Source organism: Pipra filicauda, unplaced genomic scaffold, assembly GCF_003945595.2.
Source record: "Pipra filicauda isolate LSUMZ 115617 unplaced genomic scaffold, ASM394559v2 scaffold413_size774581_pilon, whole genome shotgun sequence".
NCBI lineage: Eukaryota > Metazoa > Chordata > Aves > Passeriformes > Pipridae > Pipra > Pipra filicauda.
The window spans coordinates 663,534-690,758 of NW_024104547.1; the positions used below are offsets into that span (position 1 = coordinate 663,534).

At 44.9% G+C, this 27,225-nt stretch overlaps 1 protein-coding gene across 3 annotated transcripts in view; it reads right to left on the bottom strand.

The window, feature by feature from the left end:
• CTNNA1 (catenin alpha 1) overlaps positions 1–27,225 on the bottom strand; it is a 119,247-nt gene that overhangs the window by 91,609 nt on the left and 413 nt on the right. Inside the window, exons 2-6 of one of the 3 annotated variants that reach the window (XM_027745111.2) lie at positions 20,265–20,375; positions 11,225–11,331; positions 9,185–9,380; positions 2,381–2,547; positions 1,547–1,666 (exon numbers count right to left, since the gene is read on the bottom strand). In XM_027745111.2, the coding sequence (XP_027600912.1) occupies positions 1,547–1,666; positions 2,381–2,547; positions 9,185–9,380; positions 11,225–11,329 (588 nt within the window). In that variant the 5' untranslated portion in view covers positions 11,330–11,331; positions 20,265–20,375. Of the gene's footprint in view, positions 1–1,546; positions 1,667–2,380; positions 2,548–9,184; positions 9,381–11,224; positions 11,332–20,264; positions 20,379–27,225 lie in introns of all 3 variants that reach the window. The other 2 variants (XM_027745114.2, XM_027745112.2) reach the window with 2 other exon arrangements.

A 27,225-nucleotide genomic window follows, 5' to 3' on the forward strand; every position in this document is an offset into this window, starting at 1 on the left:
CCTGTCTTGCACTTGCGGATGAGAAGCAAGATCATCTTTAAATTAAACTCCCAGGCTCACAACCAGAATGTTTTCTTTAATTACACCTAGAAGATGACGTTTACTCTTCTCAAGAGACTCGGGGTACTTAATTTCAGAAGAACAAATATATCATCTCATTCAACTTCTTGTTCACCTCCAATGAGACAAAATTAATCCAATGATTATAATTACTGCTAATTTAAGATTAGTGAGCAAGTCCATAAGTCTTTTCCCAAACACTCCCTGTTGCAATTCTCTAAAGCACCATCACCTCTGTTTTGGAACAGAAGCACTCTGATTAGATACAGCTTCTGAGTCCAGTACAAGCAGCAAGTTTATAAAAGGAAGAATGAACACAGTTATTGGCAGCATCATAATTTTAAAGTTACCTCTTAAATCTAACAAAGAGGTGATGAAAAGGAAGATGAGGACTGCCTTACTGAGAAAAAAGGGAAAAAAAAAAAATCTGTCAGACTCTTCAAAATGAATGGGCAATATGTGACCTCTGTAAGGTACACACCAAGCAGGGAGGGCACTCCAAGCAGGCATACAGATTTACAGATTTTGTACAACCACTTCCCATAGTGCAGAACAATCTATCACAGAGCAGTTTAGGAGCATTTATTGCATTGCCATCACAACCCTACTCCCATTTACTGCAATCAGATTTGAGATACATAACCAACTGGCAATCCATTTTAGACTGTACCCAGTTTATTTTCTAAGATAAATCTCTGCAAAAAGTCCCAAGAAGTGTCAGAGGTGCATAAGCAATTTGGGTTTGTACATATCAGCAGAACAAAGAGGCAAAAAATGTTTTACAAGAATTATGCTATTCCTGATAAGTGGAACTGCCCACACCTCTGCTTTCTTTTGAAAACTTACCTACACAAGAATGAGTCACACCAGTGCTGTTGAACAAAACAAATTTCACATGCAATTTAAGGTTATGCACAAGCCATCCAAACACAGAACATACCCATAACAAACAGGGATTTAAATCCCTTCTCAAATGGGCATTTCAGTGCAAGACTAACGAGTATCACCACTCACTCCCTTGGAAAAGGCTGTGCCCAGCCATGACTTTTTTGCCCACTGCACATGGACAGAGTCTGTCTGTGTGAACCACAACAGCAATGTGGTCTAGGGGTGAGTGCACCAGGCACTGGGAAACAAATCACTTCTCCTTCCTTATCCACACCTGCACTGCTTCCAACTGGGAAGTGCAAGTCTTGGGGAGTAGCATTTCATTAAGGCACTAAAGCATTAAACATCAACAAATGCTACTAAGAACGAATTCTGTCAGAAGCAGCACCCTGCAGCCAAGCAGACTTTTCCTGCTTATCAAGGAAGTTCAGAGTTCCTAAACACGGCAGAGCAACACAAAGAATCAGCAATAAAAATAATAAAAAAATAAAATTAAAAAAAAAAAAAGAAAGTAAAAAGTACTGTCCAAGAGCAGCAAGGCTCCCTTATTTTGAAAAAGAAGAAATAACATACAGAAGAAAGAGCTGCCACACTATACCTGTTGTCTTTTGGCTGCCATTATGTTAAGCTTGTCCACTTCTGGTTTGAGAGCTTTGTATTGGATACCCAAGTCCTGCTCCGTGCCAGCATTTCTCAGTTTCAAGATACCATCTTCCACCTAAAAGAAAATACATTCACGTATTTTTCCAAGCAATACAGTCCACAGGTCAAGAAGCAATTCAGAATGTATTTCATGGCAGACAGAGAAAGCAATCTTCCTTTGCCCCTTGTTATTTTTTGGAGAGAGACACTTCAAAGGCTAACAGTACACAAGGGTTAGCTACTACTTCATACTCACCAGCTACCAGAGAGCCCAGTACACATACCTGAAAGAGCATGAAGGAGCCCAGGGCCCTGGCAGAGCTGTGGCAGCAGCCACTGAAGGGCACACAGAAAGTCCTCAAAGTCCATGAGCAAAGGCAGGCCCAGTATCCAATCTCATTTCATTTCAAACTCTGCACAAACCACCCACCACCCCCTTGCTCAAGGGAAGAAAAGCCTTACTCAAATATTCCGCTCTCATCCCAAGTTATAGGAAAGCCAAACGATTTCGGTAAGATGAAAGGGCCAACTATCACCTACAGCCACAGAGCCTCAGTTTCTATACTAAAAGTTCAGAACAAAGTGCAACTCAAAGTCAACAGCTACTGACAATGAGTATAAAAACAAGTGACAGGCGTCCACTACACACATTGTGCTGGGAGGAAAAACCCCAAACCCCTCCCTGCTCCAGCAGCGAGGCACCGCCAGCACACCCCCCCCGCAGGGTCAGCACGTGTGTGACACAGACACCTGGCAGGGCACTCCTGGCAGGGCCGAGAACCACTCTTACCACTTTGAGCTGGACAAGCAGCTTGTAGACGTCTGCCATGTCGGCCAGGATGAGCAGGCGGGTGACGGCGGAGAGCAGGGCCCGCGCCGCCCGCACCATGTTCCCGCGCTTCACCGACGAGCAGGGGTCGTCCGCAAACTCCCCCGAGGCACTCTTCATCAGGTCACCTGCACAGGGGGACAGGGGTGGCTTTAACACCACACAGCACTTCCCAAGGGGCTGCCAGGATTCTGGCAGAGGGGCTTGGCAGGGAGGAAAGGTTGGGAAATGGCACTTTAGTCCTTATTTCCATTTGCAGATGTTTTAACATGCCAGAATCCTCTGGAGAGGCAAATTCAGCACGCCTTCGTAGGGCTGCAATTATTTCACAAGCTACAATGCTTTCAAAGCTTGAGCAAAAGGAGTTAAGCAGAAAGCAGCAGAAAGCACTGTAAACACACAGCGAGCTGCCACAGCTCCTGGGACTGTAAACAACTCGGAGCGATGACCTGGCTGGATATGCCCTGGTTTGAATTCAAAGCCAGGCACTGCTTCATAAAATGCTTCAGCATTTCATAGCCTGTGGGTCTGCATCTGGTGCAGGAGGAAAGAATTTGGGTTTCAGATGGTAACAATGCCATTGGTTAACTATGAAAAGCAAAGGCCACTTTACCCAGCTAGAGCAATTCCTCCAGAAGGCATTTGGAAAGCATAAAAGTAACGTCTGCATATAGTCAGAGGAGTAAATTTTGGATTTCTCCCTTGCTTTTTCGAGCAGCTTCCAGTACCACAGTTCCTACACAGCAGGAAGTTTTGGAATCCAATTATTATTCTTGGATCTCTTTGCATCTCAGAAACTGCTGGGAGAACAGTTAGGACTTGGTACAGAAAACGTAGGTCCTCAAGGTCAGAGATGTGCAGGTAGCAGCAGATGACCAGAAAGGAGATGAACCGTTATAACTGCTGTGCCAGAGGCTTCCCAAACCTGTATGAAAAAGTGTCCACATGGCCAAATGCCAAAACAAAAATAGCCTGTCTCAGATGAGAAGAAAAAACCTCCAACAGTGCTTGACAAGTGACAGCTGACAGCAAGTCCCATGGAGCCCACTCCCAAACAGGGCTGGGCAAGGTCCACACTGAAACCTCTAGATGATGCAGTCCTGGGATGCTTCTGTTTATTTTAACAACTTATTTTTAACTACTCAAAAATACCAACAGCTGGAGAGTCTGGGGGTTAACCATCCCCACAGAGAGTTTCTAGCACCCAGGCACTCCACACCTTCATAGCTAAATTCAGCCCCAGCACAGCTGCCAGTCTGTCCAAGCAACCACATCGAGATACTCAATTTTGTTCAAATGTTCCCTCCTATGTAACACCCTTCCATCATCTTAAATAATACAACCAAGAGTGGCACATAACATTTTAAGATAAAAAAATATGCTACTTCAGTACTGTGAGAGAGGGAAAAAAAGATCTTCTGTCCAAGCACAGGCCAGCTCTGAATATCAACCCACAGCTACCCCTTAACCAACTTTGGGGAACACGACTTTTTACTTTAACAAGGGATAAGAAACCCAGATTTCCAGATGGATGAAAGAATGTATCATCAATGCTGAAAACTGCAACCAGTCAGAAGATTACAAAACCCCTACATAGCTGACATGAACCTTTACTTATTCCTTCTAGAAAAAGCTAATAATAAAATAAATGTCACCACTGCAAGTATGAAATCTACTAACAATCTCGGGATTTAAGGATATCTATTTACAAGAACATGATATAACAGGACAAGAGGGGAATGGCTTCACTCTGACAGAGAGTGGGTTTGGATTGGACATTGGGAAGAAATTCTTCCCTGTGAGGTAGGGAGGCCCTGGCACAGGTTGCCCAGAGAAGCTGTGGCTGCCCCTGGATCCCTGGAAGTGTCCAAGGCCAGGTTGGACGGGGCTTGGAGCAACCTGGGCTGGTGGAAGGTGTCCCTGCTCATGGCAGGGGGTGGGACTCGATGGTCTTTAAGGTCCCTTCCAATCCAGGCCATTCTATGATACGCCAGAACCAAAAACTGACTAAAAATATTTCCCCCTTTATTTACTTACATGTAAAATTCCCACATTTTCAACTCCTAAAATAATGTTGTTTTCATTTATTTTCTATTTAAAAAAAAAATTTAGAGAGGTGGCCACTTGCTTCACTTGAATCTCAGAAATTGCTAACGACCAAAATTATCCTCTACCCATCTCTTAAATTGCAACCTTTCAAGCCAGTCCTGAAATAAAATGCTATTCCTTTTTATTTTAACAGGAGACTTTAAAAGATTTAGTGAGTTTCAAACAGCTTGTCAGGGTGTCAAAAGATAACCAGCTTCCCAGAATTAAAGGAAGATTATATTTAAAGTTGTTGCATATATATATATATTTCTGCCAATTAAAGAAAGCTGGTTTTCAGACTTTTTATAAAGGAAAAGCAACATGGGGTAGTTATTTTAGCTGGATTCAAATGGTAACAGGGCACTCTGCCCTGGCCTAAATATGCAGTTACTGCACTGTGTGTGTGCATTAGCAGTTCAAAGGGGATCCAGCATAATCTTCCCATTTCCAAATTTGAACCAGAGGTAACACAAACTGGGGAGCAGATAAAGAAGAGTTAAAAGTAACACATGCTGAAGAGTCCAACTACGAGACTCAGATTATAAAGCTGGTACAAATTCTTACATGAGTAATCTGCTTTTCCAATATAACCTTGCATTTTCACTAGGTATTAGAAGGGAAAGAAAATGAAACAGAGTTGAGAAAAAAAGGGGCAACAGTAACTGCCCTATGATTTTGTCAAAAAAGACTAAGAACTCAATTAAATCTAATGGAACAAAATCCCATTTCAGAAATAGTAAGATTTTAGTCCGTCAAAAGAAAATTACCATTTTCTAGTTGCCTTCCCCCCATGCCCAAGGGTCTGACAGCACTTTCAGACAGCACTATTAATGCTCCTTGCAGTGGTACACAATGACCACGACACAGAGTTGCTCCCACCAACACTGACGGGAGGGGAGGGCAGAGGGCCAGGCAAGGCAGCAGGACCAGGACACACGGGCACTGACTGATGCTCTTCTTCCAAGCTGGAAACTCGTGCCCACACATCACCTCGCACCCTTCAGCACCTCCCAGCCCAAAGCCTGTCCCCAGGCTGCTTTGCCAGCAGCACTGCAAACAGCACAAGTGCCACCAGGCCATTCCCCCACCTGCCCAGAGCACCCCCCAGTTCCCTAGAGGTTGCCATTCCCCACTAAACGAAGGCAAACAGGAAATCAGAGTTTCAAGTCTCTACCATTCTAGATACTGAAGTCCCATCTCACCACTAATGCCACCTTCAACACCCTGCCACAACAGGCTGCCTTGGCTTTCTGCTATAAAGGACAAGGCCCCACATCAACACAGGAGTTGATACTTACGGCAATAAAAACTTCTGTTAGTTCCTTAATCTTGTCTTCAATTAAATCTATATACTGCCTACAACATTCCTACTGTTTTCCAAGAGCCATCTCTGAGCTCCCTTAGGTTACAGCTTTTCAAAGAGACCCCAAGTCCTTGGTTGAAGGATTACTTCTAATCCAAGTGCACACTCCTAAAGCATTGTTCTTAGAGGGAAACAACTGAACTCACCTCACCTTTCCAAGAAATTAAGCTAACTAGTCACAACAGAATTTTCAAGTTGAGTTTTTCAAGAATAATTCAGTGTTTGTGTTCCACAACTGACCTCCTTCTGCTCCTTGAAAGTCCTTAAGCCATGCACCCTGCATGAAGTACAGTTGAAAACTTGTTTTCCCCTTTCATAATTGGTCTCACTGTTCAGTTTTGAAAAATTCTTCACTTAGAAACACAAGGCAGAAAGAGACCACACTGAATCAGTCAGCTCATTCCCCTGCATTTGCAACCTGAAACATGATCAAAGCCCACAGGATTCACAAGACCATTCATCCATTCTCTTACCTCAAGCCCCACACACAGGTTTAAGCTTTTTAATTTTAAGCTTTAATTTTTGGTCTGTTATGTTGAGTTGCCAGAGCACAGCTAATTCCCCTCACTCACATGCGGATACACAGAGACAGTGAACTATGGTCATCAGTACTCCAGGAAATCTGGAACAGTCTCAGTCTGACCCAAAAGAAATGTCATACTTAATCCCAGTTTGGAACCTGTCTCAGTACCAAGCACCTGGGTAAGGAACTGTTCCAAAACACCTCCCAACAGCACTAGCTGAACAGAGCTGAACACTCCAAGACTTCATGGTTCATGAGAAGGTAGAACCCCACAGAGAGCTCACAGTGGAAGGACTAAGGCTGGGCAAGACCAGTATTGCCCCCTCTGTTACCCAGCAAACCCTCAATGGCAGAAATGACTGTAACAAACACTGCAAGGATGCTGAAATCCGAGGCATCCACATCAAATGTTTTCCCGGCACCAACTCCAGCAGGATCTATTGTGAAAAACACTTTGATTCTTTGCCTCCACTATTCTGCTCCAAATCTTAAAAAGTTCCACTGCTTTATAAAACACTAAAAGTCCAAATCTTTAAAGGGCCAGGAATTTTACTGTAGATTTCATTAATTTTTTTAATATTTAAAGCAAGCTGTAATTTATCCTTCTATTGTAAAAAACAGGAAGACTTTGAAGATCCACTTACATTGATTTAGTATGTAGCCATGCTATTATTCATTCCAAATAGCTCTTTTCACTTCTTTTTTACCCCCAGCAAATGGGATTTTATGAACAAGCGTGCTCACTAAAATCATGTACTCTCTCAATCTTCTTCTCGCTAGGCTAGAAAAAATTTTTTTAATTTTCTCTGATGAGACAAGTTATCTATTGTCCTAATCATCTTCATAATCCCTGTCTACACTCATTCATCTTTTTTTATTATGGTAACTAAACCTCCCCCTACTCTAAACAGAGGCATTATTAATTCTATTTTCCTGTCCCCTGCTGAAGATAAATTGTGCTCTATATCTGTAATCCCACTGCTGCTCTCAGACACAGCTCCTGATCACCCTGCTGCTGACCACAACACCCGGATCCTCCTCTCCACTCCTGCCCCCGTTGCAAAAGGCAGACAAAGGCACCAACACAAGGAAGACTTGCTAAGCACACAGACAGGCTTTGTATCACACTTCCCTTGTTTCTCCAGTTCATTGATTCCAACTGGTCTACCACAATACTGGGAGTGCTTCATAAACACGTATGTTGGGAGGCTGTACCTCCCAGCTGTTATTAGCACTGCTGAGAACTGCAATCCTCCCAGGCACTGCTGGCAATAACCCTTCCCCCTCTGCTGTCTCTCAGTTTTTATCTCTTGCTTCTAATTTCCTCAAAGGCTGGTTTGATTTTCATTTCCTCACCAAGAGCTGCTCTGCTAAACCTGGTCAAACACTGGCACCGTGACAGGGCACAGCTCTGACCCCTGCTCCTCACAAATGATGGGGGCACCACTTGTATCCAGGGACTGCCTCAAGTCTGAGCACACACCCAGCCCCAGGAAACAGGCACAGCCACTCTCTCTGCACCAGACCCCATGCAAGCTGCAAACAGCAAAAAGGGAGGAGGAAGTGCAGCGACATTAAGGTGGGAGGTTCTTTCACTCCAGCTGCTCTCAGCCGTGCGCTTCACCTCCTCTGCCAGAGGCCAACGGAGCAGGGAGGCTTTGGCACCAAGCCCACAGGTAGTCCCAAAACCAAGGAGAGGCCAAGAAACAAGTGAAAGGGCCATCCAGAAGGTTTTTCTATCAGTGTCTCCTTCCCACCAGCTTCTCACTGCAATACACAACTACGAATCCAGCTCAGGGAACTTCTCAGTCCCCAGGGCTGAGCACGGCTCCCTTGCTCACCGATATCACAGAGTCACTTGGAGGCACTCCCAGAGGAGCTCTGACTCAACTCTGAGCTGCAAGCACCAGGAATTAAAGCTTTGAGTCAAAGGGGTCTCTTTCCCTGCTTCTTGTTGTTAAATTAAGCCAACTCAATTAGCCTCTTATTTTGCAGCCTTCTTACCTTGATCTTTCTTTGGTCTGTCAGCCAGGATCATCCAGAACTTATAACCATTTCTAACTAGTATTTCACCACTCTGCAACTTCAGCTACAAACAAGTAATTAATGCTAATGAGCTTTCCCTTTTTCGCAGGAGCAGTCGTCACCATTAATACCAGTTGACTGGGTTTCACTGAAGCATAGAAAAGACTCATGACTGGAAGAATGATAAATGATTTATGAGCAACAATATTTACTAGTGCATATTTTAGAGTAAGTCAGCTCCACAGGCTTTTCTTGGAAGTCTTCTCCAAGAAAGTAAAAAAGAAAATTATAAAAGTCAACACTAGATGTGGGGGAGGAAGCCTGGAATATTTAACCAAGGTCTTCACATTCTGTTTGTTGCTGTTTACATTTTGCATATTCAAGATACACATCTCTGTCAAGTCAACACTTGGCTCTTCCTCCTACAATGCTGGTCTGTATGCATTGAAATATTGAAGAAGTTATTGACATTTGAGATGTAGTTCCATAAAATTTGGGGTGGGTGGGTTCACTTTTAAGCCTAAACTGAGTTTTTAAATGTTCTTCAAAGAATCAGCCCTTCTGCTTCTCCTCTTAATCTCGACTTGGGACATCCAACTTCCAGATCTATCCAGTTCATATTACTGCTCAGGGATGCCAGGCAGGCAAGCTGAGAATCCACACAAGTGGAAAGGTGCAGAGTCAGAAACAAAGCAATGGGAAATAACAGCAAAAGGAACTTACTCTGAAGAGCCACAGTTTGCCAAGCCAGACACACAGCTCTTACCTTGCTTGCGAACATCTTCCACCGCCGCCACCAGCTCCTCCTTGAGGAACTGGCTCTCTTTTGCAATTTTGTCTCCTTTCTCCAGGAAATTCTCTGTTGCTTGTTCAACTGAAGCAGCCAAAACATGGGCCTTTTTAGAACGTCCTCGCTTTTTATTAGAGGGGCCCTTGTTGCTAGTGTTAACCAGTGTTGTTACCTAAAGACACAGGTGGAAGGGGAAAAAAAAAACAAAACAAGAAATAAATGAGGTGTTTATCAATTTGACAGTAATGCCACACGTATTTTTTTCTAGACAGTGCATTGACAATACCTGCATATTGCCAGCTCCAACAGTTAACCTAGCAAGTGTTTTCCACATCTGTTTAAACATGACCATGCTTCTTGATTCTTTAGATGAGCATTATAATTGCAGCTAAACAGCTTAAAGTTTTTTCTTATCAGCAGCAGACCTGAAAAGTTGATTTCAGAATGGAGATCTATTTGTATTTTGATAAACTGCAATCTCAGTTACAGGCAAGAGCTCTTTGGCACCACATAAAGGAAACCAAGGTGGGGATAATTAGTCTGGGATAACTCTCCAGTCATAAGAGACCTCAAACAAGGTTGAAATCTGGATCTATAGAAATCTAGAAACAGTGTCTTTGCAGTCCAAAACAGTACTACAGACAATGGGCTGAACGCAGAGCAGAGGAGCCCCTAAGAGCTCATCATTTCCTTAACAGAACCCAAACTGAACTCTCACAACCCTCCTGCAATCAACAAATATCTCCAATTATATGTTTTACACTGAAACCCTGCTGGGACCAGGGCCATGAACAGCAGCCAGATGATCACCAGGCACTCTTAGTTCAGGACCAGGATCCACCCCCTTCTATCAAACACAGACATGTCACAAAATCCACACACACTTCTCTATTTGCCTTTTTTTCCCCCTCCTCTCCTTTTTGGAAAGCCTAGGAAAATGCACACAAAGCTACTTCAATGGGATGTTAAATAACACTAAAAAAATTACTACTCTGGAAAGCCTGAGGACTTCTGACATAAAGGTCCTCAGAGCTGAATCCATCTTCTCAGTGGGCTGATTCAGAGAGGGAAAGCCATCAGCTGGGAATATCGTGTTGGTTAATGGGGAGCATTTGTACTGAGTAGTCTCAGTTCATCATGTCCTACAAATAAAGAAGCTGCAACACAACAATTTGCTCCATTTCCCTCTCTGTATTTTGCCAGTTACATCATCAGAAAATTTGGGATTGCCAGTACAGCCTGTTTTCCTTAAAGAATAAGTTCAGACACTGAATTTGGACAGAAAGGTCCTATGAACTAGTTTGCTCAGTTAAGTTTGTCAAATTAAGACAACTTCTCTTAAGGAAAGACTCCATCAGTAACTTCAGCTAAAAAGCTTTACAGCAGAACTGCCCATCTGAGGATCCAGGGGAACAGCAGTTTGATGACTAAAGGGATATTAATACTGGAAATAAAACATGATCGTTCCAGTCTGTGCTTCGCAGGAATTATGTCTAGTTTGTACTGTCATTTTAGACATCTCATATTCCAGGAAAACAATGTTAGAAGAAATGAGTGAACTGTCTCCAGTGTACCTACTCTTCCAAACCTCCTGGAAAACCTCTTCCACGAATCTTCAAAATGCCCAGTGCCACAGCTCACATTTACAAGTCTTATTGCACCCTTCCTGTACTCTTCAGTGCACTTCACGGGCACACGTACACCATGGAGAAAGCAGCTCTTATTCACAAAGCCAGGACAAACCGTAGGCATGGAACATCAGTTACTAATGTGCAGTTCTGCACTTCTAATTGAAATACTGTGTCTTATCCAGTGCTGAAGCAGCACAGTCTTACCACACCCCTGCCCAGTAACTCTTACAATAACACTGAACAAAGAAACTACTTGTAAATGTCTTTCCATCTTTAATTTTTTAGTATTTTTACTCTTGGAACTTAGGCTTTGCAAGTTACCTAATGGAAAAAATACATCAAAACATCTTTATGAAGGTTTATTTTGTCCCCTTTTTTTCCCCACCTGTGTAACAAGAGGCTCAAGCAGCCTTTCAACCGCCAGTGTTCTTATCTCCAGGCTTTTGGGGTCCCATTTGAAGTTCACATTGGCTGCAGTGACAGCAGTCATTTCTAGAAGAAAAGAGTTGCATGAATAGAATTTTTTATTGTTAATGCTGTTGGAACGTATCTTTGAATTAAATGGAGATTATTAAACACAAAACATCCATTTAGTGCAAGTAAAGGTTATACCATCTCCAGAAACAGTTTTGGTTCGACTGATAGTAACATAAAAAATTGCTTATTATGACAATATACGGTCATTAGCTGGACATTTTGGTTAGAAAATAAAGCCAAAACCAAATAAAGCCACACAAAAACCTATTGAGAAGCCACACTATTTTATCAGACAAGATGGGCAATGTCTGGGCTACTCATCAGGAGCCAGGTTTAATTCAACCCACCCAGCCTCCCCCTTAGCCCAATTCACCTTTTGGGAGTACAAAGGTAAAGCAGTGAATATAAGCCTTACAAAGCCAGAAAATCCAGCTGGTTCATACTTAACAGCTTACATATCTACTACGCTTCCCCATAACATTTACATAGGAGAGAAAAGCAGATTTGCATGAAGAGATCTGCTCAAAGCTGTCACAGAGCCGTTCCTTCCCATTACAGTTTTATATCAACATCCCAATGGAACAGCAAACATGATTATGGAAAAAGTTGAGTGAAACTACTAAAATAGCTTTGCTGTTGAAACCAGTAGTCTAAAAAAAATAAAACTAAAAATAATGAACTACAACGGAGCACTGGATTAACACTGTGATGCTGTACAGCACAACAAAAGAATAAATTGAACCATAACCGCAGTAAAAAATGGATTTAAAGTATTTACAGATCCATAAAACCAATTCATATCACTTCAGACAGAATAGATTCTACCTCTTCCTGCTTTGCACTGCCCTCAAAATTCATTGTAAGACTAAATCCACATTTGTAACTTTTTATTTTTCAAGAAGTCAGGAAGAGAAATACATTCCCCAAGTCCCTTCCACCCCTTTTCCTAAATACCTACTGTTGAAGTCATTTTAAAGCTTATCAGCCGATATTTTAAAATCTTTCTCTGGACAGGGCATTGCCTGCACAGCATCTCAGCAGTCACGTTGCTCTGACAGCACCAGATGTCCCCAAAGCTGCCAGACGAGCACAACGTGCCATTATTTTTAAGAAGCAGGAGGCAAGGCACTAATTTTGGTAACCAACCATGTTTACAACACATACCAATAACCAACTGCTCTATCCCAACAGTCAGTCAGCAGTGCAGGAGCGGCACAGGGGGCTGCTGCTGCCCCGGGGCAGGGTAAAGGTGCGGGGCACTCGGGGGGCTCAGCACCCCTCCCTGGCAGGCTGAGCCCCAGCCAGCACACGGCTCCCTCACACCACGGGCACCACTCAGGCATCAAGGACTCACACCACCACTGCCAGCCTGAGGAGCAGCTTCAGCAGGGCCCAGGCAGGAACATTCCCCCAGTGCACTCAGCTTTCCACTCCGCCCACGCTCCAGGTGCCCACACTGCTGGCAGAAAGAAAACTTTAAAAGCTGAAGCTTAAAAAAAGAGAGAGACTGGGAAGAGCCCAGTCAATGCTGGCATATGTGAAACCTTTCTGATGGCTTTAACTGAAAAGGCTCAGGGGTGCAGGTGAGGGCTCCCACAGCACATTCCAGGCTGCAGCTCCAGAGCCCCAGGGAGCTGACTGCAGGAATGTGAAGGGTGGCCACCTCCTGTCCTGGCCCAGCCTCTGACACTGACCACTAAGCCCTTCGAACTCACTAATTAACCTTCTCTCCTGATCACCCTCTTTTCATTTCACAAATCCATAGGCTCATTCCACAGCCCAGACACTGGCACAGAGCACACTGTGAAGTGCCCTTCACCTCCAGGTAACATCCCATTCTCCACAAGGAATTTCACTGGTTTATTCCCTTCCAATTAGATCAGCATGAATGTTTCCTATGTAAGCAGACAAGAAAATATACACTGAAAGCCTTTATGGTTTCTGAGAAACACACCCAGGGCTCTGGGAAGCCCAGCAGGTTTCTAGGTAAAGGCTGTTTCTATACAGTTAATGATGTTATGCCTCTCACAGAAACAAAGTGCAGGACAAGGTAACCAATACATTAATTGTATTAGTAGAATAATAAAGGCAATTCATCTGAAAATACGTTAGTATAATAGTTCATGAATTGGCCAGAAGTAATGGTCTATAAAACCACTTAGTAGCAATGTTATTGAAATTTATTTAAAAAGCATAGCTTGATACCAAAGACTGCTTGGCAGCAATGGCTTGGATATCATTTGTGCATTGCAATAAATAGGTTTATTCAATTAAATACTTGTGGAGAATACAGGAGCAGGCTACAGGTTACCTACACATGGGTGAGGTAGGTTTAGGGGATAAAAGGACAAATGCCAGGGCTGCGATCTCGCCACGAGGATGCTCCAGTGCTCTGAAAACTTGCCTTTTCCCTGTGACTGCTGGAGCTCTCCCCTCATTGAGTTCAAATCTGGTAACAGCAAACCCTGTCAGAGGATATTGTAGCAGAGTGCTCCATCTTTAGCTCCTGGAGAGCCACCATAACTCCCACAAGGACCACAGTCACTGTAACATCTACCGGGAGAGGACGTCCCCTGGAAGAGGGACCCAGGCAGGCCAGGGGGCACCCCCGCTGGCAAAGAAACAGGTTGTCCATGCCCCAAGCCCTGCCATACCCAGGACACAGCAGCACACGTGCTCAGAGCAGGAATTTCAAGGACAAGGCAGAAGAGTGAGTGACGCTGAATCTCAGTGCGGGAACATACAGAACATCACCAGTGCACAAGGAGTTGTGGTCGCCCAGCCTGTGGTTTCATAAGCAGTAGAAAAGCTGCTTAAAGACCAACGTTCATCCTCCCACACCCCTCCAGGAACTCATTCCCGTTCACACATCACACCCCCTCCGTCCTGGCACAGCTTTCCCCACGTCTGAGCGATTAACCAGATGGGGAAGAACTGATTTGGCTAAAGGGAAAGAAATCCATTTTTGCAGGGTGGGCTGAGATCCCCATCTGGCCCACTGTGCCACACAGACACTGCTGTGAGCCCAACCAGCGATGGAGATGTCACCTGGCACTGTTAGCAAAGCCCCCAAAGTGGGAACACAGGGCAAAGCTGGATGTCACAGCCAAGTTGAACCAGGTGCCACTGAAAAGTGAACATCAATCAGAGCTTCTGCAGGCAGTGGGAATGTCCTCCCCACACACCTAATGCTCAGACATGTAAAGCCCCAACCTTAAACCATGCTCACCATGCAGCACATTAACTGCAAACCTTTGGGTTATTACGTTGGTCACAATGGTGGTTCAACAGTAATGCAACATCTTACTGGGGTTTAGTGCACTTGCAAGGACACGAGGACAGGGGAAGAGCAGTTGTTTAAAGAAGCCACTCTTGGAGCTACTGCTCCAGCCAATGAGCAGCTGTGGGAGCAGAGCCATCCCTGGACAACTTGCCCTGCTTTCTACAAACACTCAAGGCCTCAACAGCTAAAGATTAGGAACAGGTCTCCATTCTGCTTCAAGCAACCACTACTGCCATTCTACTGCTCCTTTTCCAAACAGACACCCCCACACCTCACACCTGTGAGCCACTGCACGCTCAGAGTAAGATGGGAACTATAAAAATTTCCTTTCCGGTCCTGAAGGAGGAGGTGAGACTGCACCAGAACCGAAAGGAGTTCTGGTTCTGAAGTGCCCCCAGGGCAGTTCCCAGCCCTGCTCACAGAAGTGAGGGCACACCCCTGAGCAGAGGGATGGCTGAACTGCTGGGGCTGCACTTTGTACCCCACTACAGGAGCTGGCCTGCCGGGAACACACCAAGATATGCACACAGTGCTCCTTCCAAAAGCCACAACTAAAGGTCGGAGTGTTTTCAAAAACTGGTAATTCAAGGCTTTAAGAATAACTTCAGATACCTATTTCCACGATACTGGCATGCAAATGATTTCTAGACTTTGGCAAGCAGAGGAATGCAGCTCTGCAGCTTCTTTGCAGAAGTGTTCTGAAGGCACCCCAGGCTTTCCAAAAAGCCCACGAAGGAGCACAATTCCAACAGTGAGCTCTGCACCCCAACAAATCAAGACAGGTCTAGTGCTCGTGGTCCTGTATTCCCAGGTTGCACTCCCACACACACCTGAAGGCAGCACCGGCTGTACCTCAGGCACTTCTGAGCAAGTACATTCCACCTGCCCTGCACCAAGTGACCCTGCAGGAACCCATCCCTGGACAGAGCAAATCTCTTTGGGTTATGCAGCGAAAAATATAACTGCTCATCTCCTGTGCATCAGTCTCACCACCTTGTGCCACCTGAAGGGTCTTTAACAGGCTATCTGCTGTCAGGCTTCACGTTTTAACTCTCCTGACAGGTTGCTTTCTAAAAGCTTTTAACTGCACTCATTGGTGCCTCCTGGTTTTTCTCAGAGAAGCCAGTATTCAAGGAAGGGTCTGACCGGCACAGCAGGAGCTAACCTGGGCCAGGCACAACAGACCACATGCTGAATTCCAGCATTATGCTATCCACAATGCCCAACAAAAGAACATGGGGCAAGAACATTTTATACCTGGGGGGACATTCTCCATTTGGAGGACATCCTCCTAGTCCCCATCCTGTGCAGCTGATGGGCCCAGGTACAGTAATAGGTATTTGACTGCATTATTTTGCAGCTTTTTTATTTGTCATATCACAATCATTTTGAATGATAATCTGTTTTTCTACCATGCTGCTAGACTGTCTTTCTGTACCACATAATGAGAAAATCCCTTATTCTATCACCCAAGTCATGATGATGGAACATGGTGGGATTCACAACACTGACCCAGCTTCATCTTCCAGACAGAAAATAAACCAGCTTCCCTGTTCCCAAGGCTTGTCATCCAAATACCCAACCCACCTGATAACCAGCAGGGATCCTTTATCCCTGCTGAAGGCAGCAGACAAGAGACAAAGATCTTCAGGAAGTGGGTATCTAACACATACCATTAAGGCAAACCTTCTGAACAGTTCTGATTTCCAAAAGGTTAAGGCACACTTCATACTAAATCCAGCTCACACACAGGGGTTTCATCATGCCCCACTGACAGTTCAAAATTGTTTTTCATATAACTAGGAGTATCCAGAAAATAAAAAGTTTCATTCTTTCCCTTCACAGTCTCCAAATTGATTTGTCTGCCATATTCCACAAATAAAGCAACACTCCCCTTGGCAGCCAAATGGTTGCTAGTCAAGGACGTTTGGTATATGTGATGCTCTTCAAAGAGCATTTAAGCAGGTTTTATTTAAGCTGGTTTTAACACCAAGTATACACAACTAAAAACAGGGAGTCATCCTCTTCTAACAATGCCTTCAACCTTAAATTTCATCTGCTCAGCTACCAAATCTTCTCCCCCTCCCTAAATGTCATGCAGGTATCACCTCCCTAGAAATCCTTACTGTTAGAATTTCACACTCAGAAATATTAACACTAACTCAGATGTTGCATGTTGTGGCAAAGCTTTTATTTATATTTACGGGGCAAGTTTGAGTTGAACCTGTCTCACGAGACTCAGATCTTGGTGGTAAAGGTGAGATGTATTGGCTGTGTCTGTATCATTAAACTCAGGAGTGCCTTCAAATTCTCAGGTCTGAGTAGATACATTGGCCATGTCCCAACTTGGTGTTGAGGTAAGACCACCTCCATCCAATCCCAAATTCCTGGTTTTCACTGAATATAATGATTTTACTAAACTTTCAAGTGTGGCATCTACATGAAACATGGAAAAATATATGGGAAACCACTGAAGAGAACAAACTTCTGTAGAAATCAATGACTATGTTCTTTTATTATCAAAGCATTTTCTGCCACTCAAGTATATTCAACTTTGCTACACCTTTTTTATCACAACTGCAGTAACCAACTAAGAGAAAAGACAATGTTTGGGCTCAGACAAGCCTGTTTCTCACCAGTGCCATTCTAGTTCCAGCTCTCATAATCTGTTCCTCATATGTTTTTCTCTGCTGCTCTTGTGGAGAAGGCCCACAGAGAGGCATCTGAAACAGCTCATCAGACAGCCTTACAGAACCAGTGAGAAACAAATGCTTCTCCCCTTCTCAGCTGGTTTAGCAAATCTTTAGACCTTGCTACTGAGTAAAGAGACGTAACCTAATCCAGCATCCCCACAAAAATCCATGGCATTTAGAACTCTTTCCTCTCCCACATGGGTGTTATCTCCTGCCCACTGCCTTGCCAGCAGAGCCACAGAGCCCCTCACCTTCCCCTTCTGGCAGCACAGCCACCCCACCCCACCCCACGCCCCGTCACACAGGAGTGGGGATGGGGCACGTCACCAGACTGAGATGCAACACAACCCCCAAAGCACTGTGTGCCATCTCCCAGCAGCTTCCAAACTGTCACAGTGCTGGGATCTTGAGCGACTCATTTGCCATCAAAATCAGGAACACACTCTGCAACAACAGGTTTTCACGCCTCCATTTCAGTCTAGCTGTCATTGAGGGGATGAAGGCACACTCTGCAGTGTTCCTGGGACCACAACAGTGATTTCACAACCACAAATATGATGTTTTCTTAGCCAGTGCTAACAGCAGCCTCTTGCCTTCAGCTATGTAAGAGTTAAGCTCTGATCATTTCCTTTTTGCCAGCATTGCTTTGTCTCAAAGGAGCTAGAAAGGAGGTGCATGGCAAGATATATCACAGCAGGCACGAGCAATTAGTGACTTATTTATGTCACACTAAGGCTCGAGTTCATGGATGACATCCTAAAAGAATGCAGGAACCAAACTCAGGCTTATACCCATGTAACTGTCCAGATGGATATCCCAGTATGTCCCAACAAGCACCCAACTCATTTCTGCAGTTTCCAGATTCCAAAGCACACGCAGCATTCCAATTCCACTAAGACTGACAGAGTATCAAGACTGCTTGAGAAGACACACGTGCTTTTTCTAAGAAAGAGGATCTCCTATATAACCAAGATTAATTTTAATATTCTAGCTACAAAACTTTGTATTTGGGAGAAAGAAAAGATGTGTCAGGAGCAGCAAGCTATTGCTGTTAACAATAAACCACTCAGTGTGCCTTCACGATGTTTTTGCCATTTTTTGCTGAAGATCTGTGCTACTACCACCCTGAAAGCAAGCTTCCAAATTCAGAACAAGTAACCACTAGATTTGTAAGTGCTGTATTTTAGCTGTTCTGTGGGTCAGGTCATGGCTCTGGCCATGCAGAAGGGCAACACACCTGCATTTTAAGCAAACAGCAACATCTGTCATGAACTTACCCCTGCAGCAATGGCAACTTCCAGCTCCCAAAGCCAGCCCTCACACAGCCACATCTCTCACATTTAGCTGTAGGCTCAAACTATAGGTTCATACTTTCAAACACAATGAGGGGACTCAGCCTGTAGAGAGGATGTTACAGCCCAGGCAGGGCTGGACCCCTTGAATTCAACTACTGAGAGCCCTCAGTGTCTCTTCCCACTCCTGAGGTGGAAAACTGTGTGAAGCTTCCCTAAAATCATTGAGAAAGAATGGAAGAACAGCTTACTGGCACTCTCTGAACCACAGCACACGTTTCAGACCCTAGGGATACACAGTCAGTGCAGATATAATAACTAGGCTGTGGCTACAGAGCACAGCTCTTCAAACCCCAAACTATGCCAGCGCAGGTTCCAATTACCAACCTCACATTTGCAATGAATCCAAGAAGGGGCAACCTTTTAACAAGTTAATTTTTGCCACAAATATTCCTTAAATAAGAAAAAGGTTGTTATAAATTAGTCTACTTTATCAATTGGCACAAGAATTTGCCAGTGCAGCAAAACTGATTCTTGCTTAGCTTGCAGAAACCCACTGATGGCTGGCAATAAAGGGAAAAGAAAACCTGGGAATTTTTGTTCTGATCTTCTTCAGCACTCAACTTGCAATAAAAAGTGCTGTTTATGCTAAAGAATCAGAAATAACCAGAATCTGACCCCACTGAAACTGCACTTTCATTCCTAAATTGATATGTTGTTATGCAATACCCTTCAGTGCTTTCAGCTGACCACATCTTGGAAATCTAGACCTTCATTAGCAATTTAAAACAGTCAGAAGTACACAAATACTGACATGCATGTTTTGAAAAAAATGAGACTCCCTATAATTAGAGGTTTGATGAGACAATCTGCTTAAACATGGAGCAAATGGACAGTCTTGTATTAACAGAGACTAAATACCACTCTTTCTCACTTGCATGCTCAGCATAGCAGCAACTAAAGGCTACATAACAAAAACTCGTGATGTTTTAAGAATGGAAAAGGTTTTCTCCATTTGCAAAAGCTACTAGAGCAAAGGAGTGTGAAGACTCCTCAAAGTAAAACATTTTCAAAGTTTCCTAGGAAAAGTCCTTTAGGAGTCCTTTCTTGGTCCTTCACTTTGATTCAGGAACACTCTGTCAGTCTTAGATAAAAATTACAAAGCAATTATCTAAAAAAAAAAAAAAGAAAAAAAAAGTAACAAACCCCACAGGTGACAAGGCTGAGAATTTCACTTTCTGTTCAGGGTAACCCTCAGCACCACCTCCCAGCTCCAAACAATGAGTTACTTTCACAGGAAGAACTGCAGCATCCCCACACGCCCCCAGACAACTCTCAACTTGCAGAGGTAAGAAGGGCAGGGATTCACAAAAACAAACCCCAGGAAGAAGGAGTGAACACGAATGGAATGCACGAGTGTGGTTTGGATGAGTTAAGCATCTTTAAATGACTGCAGCTATCCGGGAGAGTAGGTAAGGCAGGAGGCTCTAACACACCATCTCCTCTCCCCACAAAGAGCCAGCCAGGCTGCAGAGCACAGCGAGCACTGACTGGTGAGAACTTTGCAGCTCCTCCAGAAGAGCAAAGCAGGTACTAATGAAAACACAGCAGTGCCATGAATTTTTGGATGCTTCCCAGAGTTACCTGCACAGCCACGACCACCTCCTGTCAAGTACAAACCTGCTAAGGGTGCACCGTGGTGCAGGAGAGTCAGAGCTAACAGTGATCTGCCTGGACAGGAATCCTTTGGAGTCACTGCCTTCGCATATGGATGACCAATTAAAGCAGCTTCTGCTAAAAAAAAGAAAAGAATATCACTGTCCCACCCACATTCCACAAAAGCAACAGGAAGGAACCAGAAGGTTTGGGAGGAAGGAGTCACTGTTTGAATGGTCTTACAGGAAAAAGAGATTTTAAGGTAGCAATACAGCTATTTACTAAGTGGAAACCAACTTACATCTGATTAAAGACACATTTTTCTCTCTCCACCCCTTCTCTCACCCCCAGGAACAGGAAACATGACAAAGCTACAGAACAAAAACCAGATGAGCCAAGAAATCCTGTTCCATTGGCTTTCCACCAGCACTTTGCCTCTGGTTCTGCTGAACACTGCATCTTTTACTGAGAACCACTGACTTCTCCCTAGGCCCACAGTAATATTCTGTTAATCAAATAATTATATTCAAATTGTCTTAACCAATTTTGTAAACTAAGTAAACCAGCTTAGAACACCTGATGCTAAAGTACCGATGCATAAAAACCAGAAATTAACTTCTCTCCTTGAGGTTACAAGCTTTGAACCCTGCACAACACATCTGCATTATTCTGTTTTGCTACAAATAAACCTTCCAGCTTTTTTTTTTTCCTACTCTTACTGCATTTTATGTCATTATTTTTTCTTCCAAATCCAGCTAAGAGAGGGGGAAAAAACCACTCACACAATCATACCGCACTCCTCTCTGTACCCATACAAAATAAGAGAGCTGTGTTTGAGGACTCCACTGGCAGTAGAAGTGCCACAAAGTAACAAACACAGGCTGTCCAAAAAGCCTTACCCACATCTCTGCTTTCAGGATGCACTGTTTAATGTTACTTAGGAAATGTGTTTCCAACAGCAGCGGTTTGTAATTAAATACATCTTCCAAACACTGGAAGTGGCAGTAACTACAAAGCCAATACTTTGTACCGAAATTTAAACCACTCCAGAGCCCCTCAGAGCCGAACCAGATTCTTGCTTTTCACTCACTCAAAAAATATTTTGCATCTTTCATTTTACTTATAGTTTGTATGAAGTCATTGGACTCACAAGGCTTCCAAATTTAAGACACAGTGATTGAAGTGAATACAGTGACAGAGCTGGTCTGCACCTGCAGCCAGGCCGGGCAGTGCCCGCAGCCACGAGGGCTCCTGCCAGCCCTGGGCACACCTGTGGAACAGAGCTCAGCCCGGGCTCCAACTCCTGCCTCAGGAAGCTCCTACACTGCTGGAGCCTGGCAGAGAACCTCAGGGAAGCAATGCTACTTGTCTGCCCTTCTCTCAGGGTTTTACTGCTTGTTTGACTGCTTGCCTGTTGGTTTCCCTTTTAGGGATGGCTTTATACACTGCCACCACCCAAGAAAAAGGTGGGGGAGGATATGGGGAAGGGAAGATAAATGATTGTGGGAGTCAGTAAAGTGGCAGGGGTCAATAGTTATGACCAGAGAACAAGAGCACAACACCAGACACCATCCAAGAGCATCCATCACTCCCCAAAGGCATCAAAGGAGCCAGAGGATACTGCTCAACAGAGTGACAAGGGAACGGAAACAACCCGCAGAGCTCCTGCCTTACTCCCTCCCCCTGTTGTTGAGGACAGCTGGGCCAAGGCCAGGTGAAGGGCTTGTAATTTAGGGCCTCAGACAAGGGCTAGACTGAAAAACAGTTGATGGGACCAGGATAACCAAAACATCATGACATGGGTAACGACAGGACAAAAGGCTGAATGGACCTCTCAACCTATGGCAATCAGATCACACTAACCCCCCTGCACACCACTTACAGTTCATTGTTCAACTTCTCCATCTTTAAATGAATAAATAATTTAAGTGTCAGGTTGTTTAGACTCCAAAACACCTGGACATCAGGTACTGGTTGGAATGAACTGTATGGTAAATTGTAAGTGAAGTTTATACCAGATGTGTCACGTGCATACATGTCCACAGCCCATCATGAATTATCCAAGACCATGAGCAACTCTCCAACATCAAGCAATGACACTCATTAGGTCTCTAAGTCACTCTAAAAGAAATTAGTATTACAAGTATATATTACAAGGACATACTTGCAAGAAAGAGGGTGAAGAACAGGCAGCTTGTACATCTTGATTAGTTGTGCTCACACCCACTTTCACCTTCTTGCTTCTGAGCATACCACAGTTCTGTCCTCTGCTGTTCAACAGCACTGGGTCTGAATTCAATATTCTAGTCAATTAAAAACAACATTTACCCACCTATGGCTTCAGCTGAAGATCTCAAGAGCACTTTGCGGAGATGAATACTGACCTGCTCGGTGTTACACAGGTTAAACACCATTTTATAGGCACACAGCTCAGCCCTGTTTACATGAAAAATTAAACTGACCTTTGTGGCAGTGTAAAGCTACATTGCTAGTGCAGCCCTTGTGCAGCCCATTTATTTAAGTGGATCTTCTGGGCTGAGGTTGTATCATCCAGAAAAAGACATGGGAAGAATAATCTCCCTCTTAGAGCCTTAGATATGCATAGATATCACCTCTACAAGTGCCCAGGATAAAGCAGTGAATGAAAACTCTGAGCCCCTGGGGGAGTGGGAAAGGCAGTGGAAGAGGGAGCACAAACCACCACACGTGATCCTGGGAGCATTAGCTCTTCTTGACTTCAGTGAAAAGCAGCAAATTTAGTATTTACCTAAATGACCCCTTGACCTTCTGCTGAACAACAGCAATGCCAGAACTGTCTGGTCTACACTTCTCCCTCCCTTCCATCAATTAACCTCCAGATAAAAAAGTAATTTTTTTCTTCTCCTGATCCTCAGCAGCTCCACAAGCTCATTAGTTTCAGTCCAGAACAGGGTGCACTAATGGGTTTACAGCCTCTTCTACCCTAATTTACATGAACATCTCATTTGCTCCCCAACATCAGCTCCACACATAAACCCATCAGCATACACAGCCACCTGAGGAACCATTCCATAACAGGGCACAGATAGATAGCTGAGAAGTGGGTGTTGTTTGGGGAAAAAAAGCACACCATGAGCTGAAGTTTTGTCTCATCCCCAGTGCAATCCTACCTGCCACACTGCTGCCAGCTTCCTGGCTGCTCTGCTCTCAACCCCCTCACTGCCTTGGAAACAGTACAGGAGTTTCATTCTCTCTTGGACTGTAACATGCATCAACACTCCTCCCTCCTTGTGTCATTCCACGTACGAAAACAGATCTGCAGGGGAACTGCCTGGCAATCAGCTTGGTTTCATCATCACTGTTCCACTCTCTGCCTTGGTGATGGTTTTCCCTTTAGCTACACCTGGCCTCATGTTTGCTTTTTCCATCCATAGAATCACAGAATGGCTTCAGTTGGAAAGGACCTTAAAATCCACCTCATTCCAAAACCCTGCCATGGGCAGAGACACCTTCCACTAGCCCAGGTTGCTCCAAGCCCCGTCCAACCTGGCCTTGGACACTTCCAGGGATCCAGGGGCAGGGCAACCCGTGCCAGGGCCTCCCCACCCTCATAGGGAACAATTTCTCCCAAAGATCCCATCTCTCCCTGCCCTCTGGCAGTTTGAAGCCATTCCCCCTTGTCCTGGCACTCCAAGTCTTTGTCCAAAGTCCCTCTCCAGCTCTCTTGGAGCCCCTTTGGCACTGGAAGGGGTTCTAAGGTCCCACTGGAGACTCCTCCAGGCTGAGCAACCTCAACTCTATCAGTGTCTCCAGAGCAGTGGGGCTCCAGCTCTTGGAGTATCTCCATGGCATCCTCTGGACTCACTCCAGAAGCTCCATATCCTTTGTATATTGGGCCCCCAGAGCTGGAGGCAGCACAGCAGGTGAGGTCTCACCAGAGCAGAGCAGAATCCCCTCCCTCAACCTGCTGGTCACACTTTCAGATGCAGCCCAGGACATGGGGAGAGGTGCCTGAACTTAAAGCCTTCCAGAAGAAGCTCTCAGGAGTCTAAATGATTAATCAAGTAGCTGTCTTGTAAATTAGAAATCTTGTAACAGAAGGGCACGTCAGTAGAACTGGGACTGAACTTCCCTTTGCAAACTGCATTAGTTTAGATGTGTGTATTTAATAATTTCTATCACTTCACAAAGCACAGGGAAAAAAAGGTTACTCCAGAGATATTTATAAACACATATCAAAGGACTAACAGATGTTTCCATAGTACATCTGGGATTAACAAACAAAACTGTGTAATCATATTGAGAGAAAAGGTAGCTGGCTCTTTAAATCCATCAGTCATGAGGAATTATGAATCATATCTAAGTAACATATTTGCCAACAGAAGAGTCTGGCCTAATCCTCTGCACACCAGAAATCAGAGTTACACCCATTCTCACCCTGACTGGCAGATAAGGAGTCTCAATTTTTCCAGGAGAATGATCCCAACTCGAATTGCAGTGACTGCATTCCTCCTGCAACTCCTTCACCTCAGCAAATCCATTTGCACCCAGTTCTGCTTTGTGGCACAGCAGGTCACTCTCAGTGCTTGTCTCTTCAGAGGAGCTCATCCAGTGAGGGTGCTGGCATGCAATTTTGTGGTAGGCTCTATTTTAAGTCTCATTCACTGGTTTAAAATAGTATGGAGTTAAAAGTAGTAATTATCAAACATCTGCACTTTCTCTAAAGCTGCAACACTGTTTAACCAACGCATGAGCTATAAACTCACTGAATGGAGCTATTCCAGATTAGCTATAAAACTAAATTAGGGTGAATTCCCAGAGCAGTAAAGGATCCAATTCCTCAAGGTTATATGCATTACAGTTCTGTAGCACAAGAATTGGAGTGTTGTCCAGTTAAGGCACAATAATAGGAAGTCTTGTCCCTGGAGGTGTCCAAGGCCAGGTTGGAAGGGGCTTGGAGCAACCTGGGCTAGTGGAAGGTGTCCCTGCCCATGGCAGGGGGTGGAATGAGATGGACTTTAAGGTCCCCTCCAACCCAAACCAGCCTGTGATACATGATCATGTTGCATGACCATTTCATACTGCACTGTCCTAATAAAATAGTACTTAGTCCTCTTTTAATCATCACGTTCCCTTTAGTGTCCAGCAAAGACAAAAACCTCAGAAACACAGCAAGTCCTTGAACAGAAACATCATGGCCACGTAGGTCCTCGCTGCAGACCAGCCCCACTGTCCACCTATGATGAGCAGGCTGGTTTGGCCACTAAATATTTCTGTTCGCTGCATAAGAAAGATCATTTAGAAATCAAATAGTAACAGCAGACATAATTTTAAGGCAGGGCTGAAGTCCCACTAAAATGTATTTTCAATTCATAAACATTTCTACTAATGTGGATTCCTTTGCATGATCAGTTTCTCGATCTTACAGCTGCAGAAGGAAGATATTCATGCTCCTGAAAAAACACAAATTACTTTTCTATTACATCTCTCAGTTAACTTTATCAGACCAACAGAAGCCCTGTGAAGAAGCTGCACATTAATGTCTGCCTTTACACACGTCAGCACAGAAGTGCTGATGTTTCACAAAGCTTGAAAATTTATTGTGAGGTAAGTATTTACATTTGTATTTTAAACCATCGGTTTGAACACAGGATTTCTAATCTCTTCCCGCTGCGCTCCCCCCGCCACCTTGTGTAAACTTTTAATCTCCGATGCAGAGGCCTATTATTAGAGCTGACTGAAAAAAAACCCTACAGAATGAAGGCACGCTGTTTGTCATGGAAAAGGTTAGGGTAAAGCCTTTCCAAAAACAAAGCCTTATTAATAAACCTTTTGTCTGTTTCTGCTGACGAAAGTCAAAGAAACATTTCCTTGATATTTTAAAAACTGTTTCTCTGTAAATAAAAAACAGTGACTCAACATCAAAATATGTCCTTTTAAACAAAAAGTTTCGATTCAGCAGGGAGAAATAAGTAAACACTTAACATGGCCTTAGAGCCCCGAGACAGACCGAAAACTGCACGTCCTGTAAAGCGAGCTGGGCTTTCACCTCCATTTACACACAAGCCTGCCCCCAAACCAACCTGGGAACGGAAAAAACCAACGCCCCAGCCTTTAGCCGGTTTGAAAGCACTGGAAGCCCGGTGTAGCCTCTCCCACCTCCCCAATCCCAGTGCGGGAAAAACGCAGGAAACCAGTAACTCAAGCACCCAGAACACCTTCTGCACAACTCCCATCTCAAAAAACAAAAGACAAACAAGGGGCGGGGAGGGGGGCGCAAAGAGCTCCCGGAGCAGTTCAGTACAGATAACCCAGCCACGCCCGGAGCCAGAGCTCCAAAGCCGGGATGAGGACGCGGCCGTGGAGGCTCGTGGGGAGCGGGGAGGGAGCGATCGATGGCCCTCGCCAGCAGACACCCGCCAGCTCCTGGGCAGGGCTGCCGGGCCAAGGGCAGGCAGGGAAATCTGCCTTGATCACACCCAATTCTTCATTAAACGTAACTTGGGACGCACGGTTTCCTGCAAACTTTCAGCCTGGAAGATTTCACGTGTTTTGAATTGGCACTAGCAATGAATTAAGGCCGGGTGCCCCTCACTGTCTAGGAACCCCACGGCAGCAGGCACAGGGGTCACACATAACCCGGGAGCTCGTACGCTCTTCCTACTTCTTGTCTGTGAAAAGTACCACGAAACTTTCAGCCGGGGAAGGAGGAGCGCCCGCCCTACGGCACCGGAGCGGGTGGAGGGGGGTGTCAGGAAACGTGGCGGGGCCGAGCGAGGCGTGTTCCCGGCGCTCCTGTGCGGGAACAGCCGCACGGCCGGGACGGAGGGAGGGAGAGCTCCCGGCTCGGCTGCTCCGCCCGGGGGAACCGGGGCCCGAGAGGCGAGCGGGGCTCCGGGGGCTCCCGGCGGGCCCGGCCCGCAGCCCGGGAGCGGCCGCGCGGGGAGGGGCCTCGGCCCCGCCCGCCGCCCCGAAACTTCCCCGGAGCCGGCCCGGCCGCCGCCTC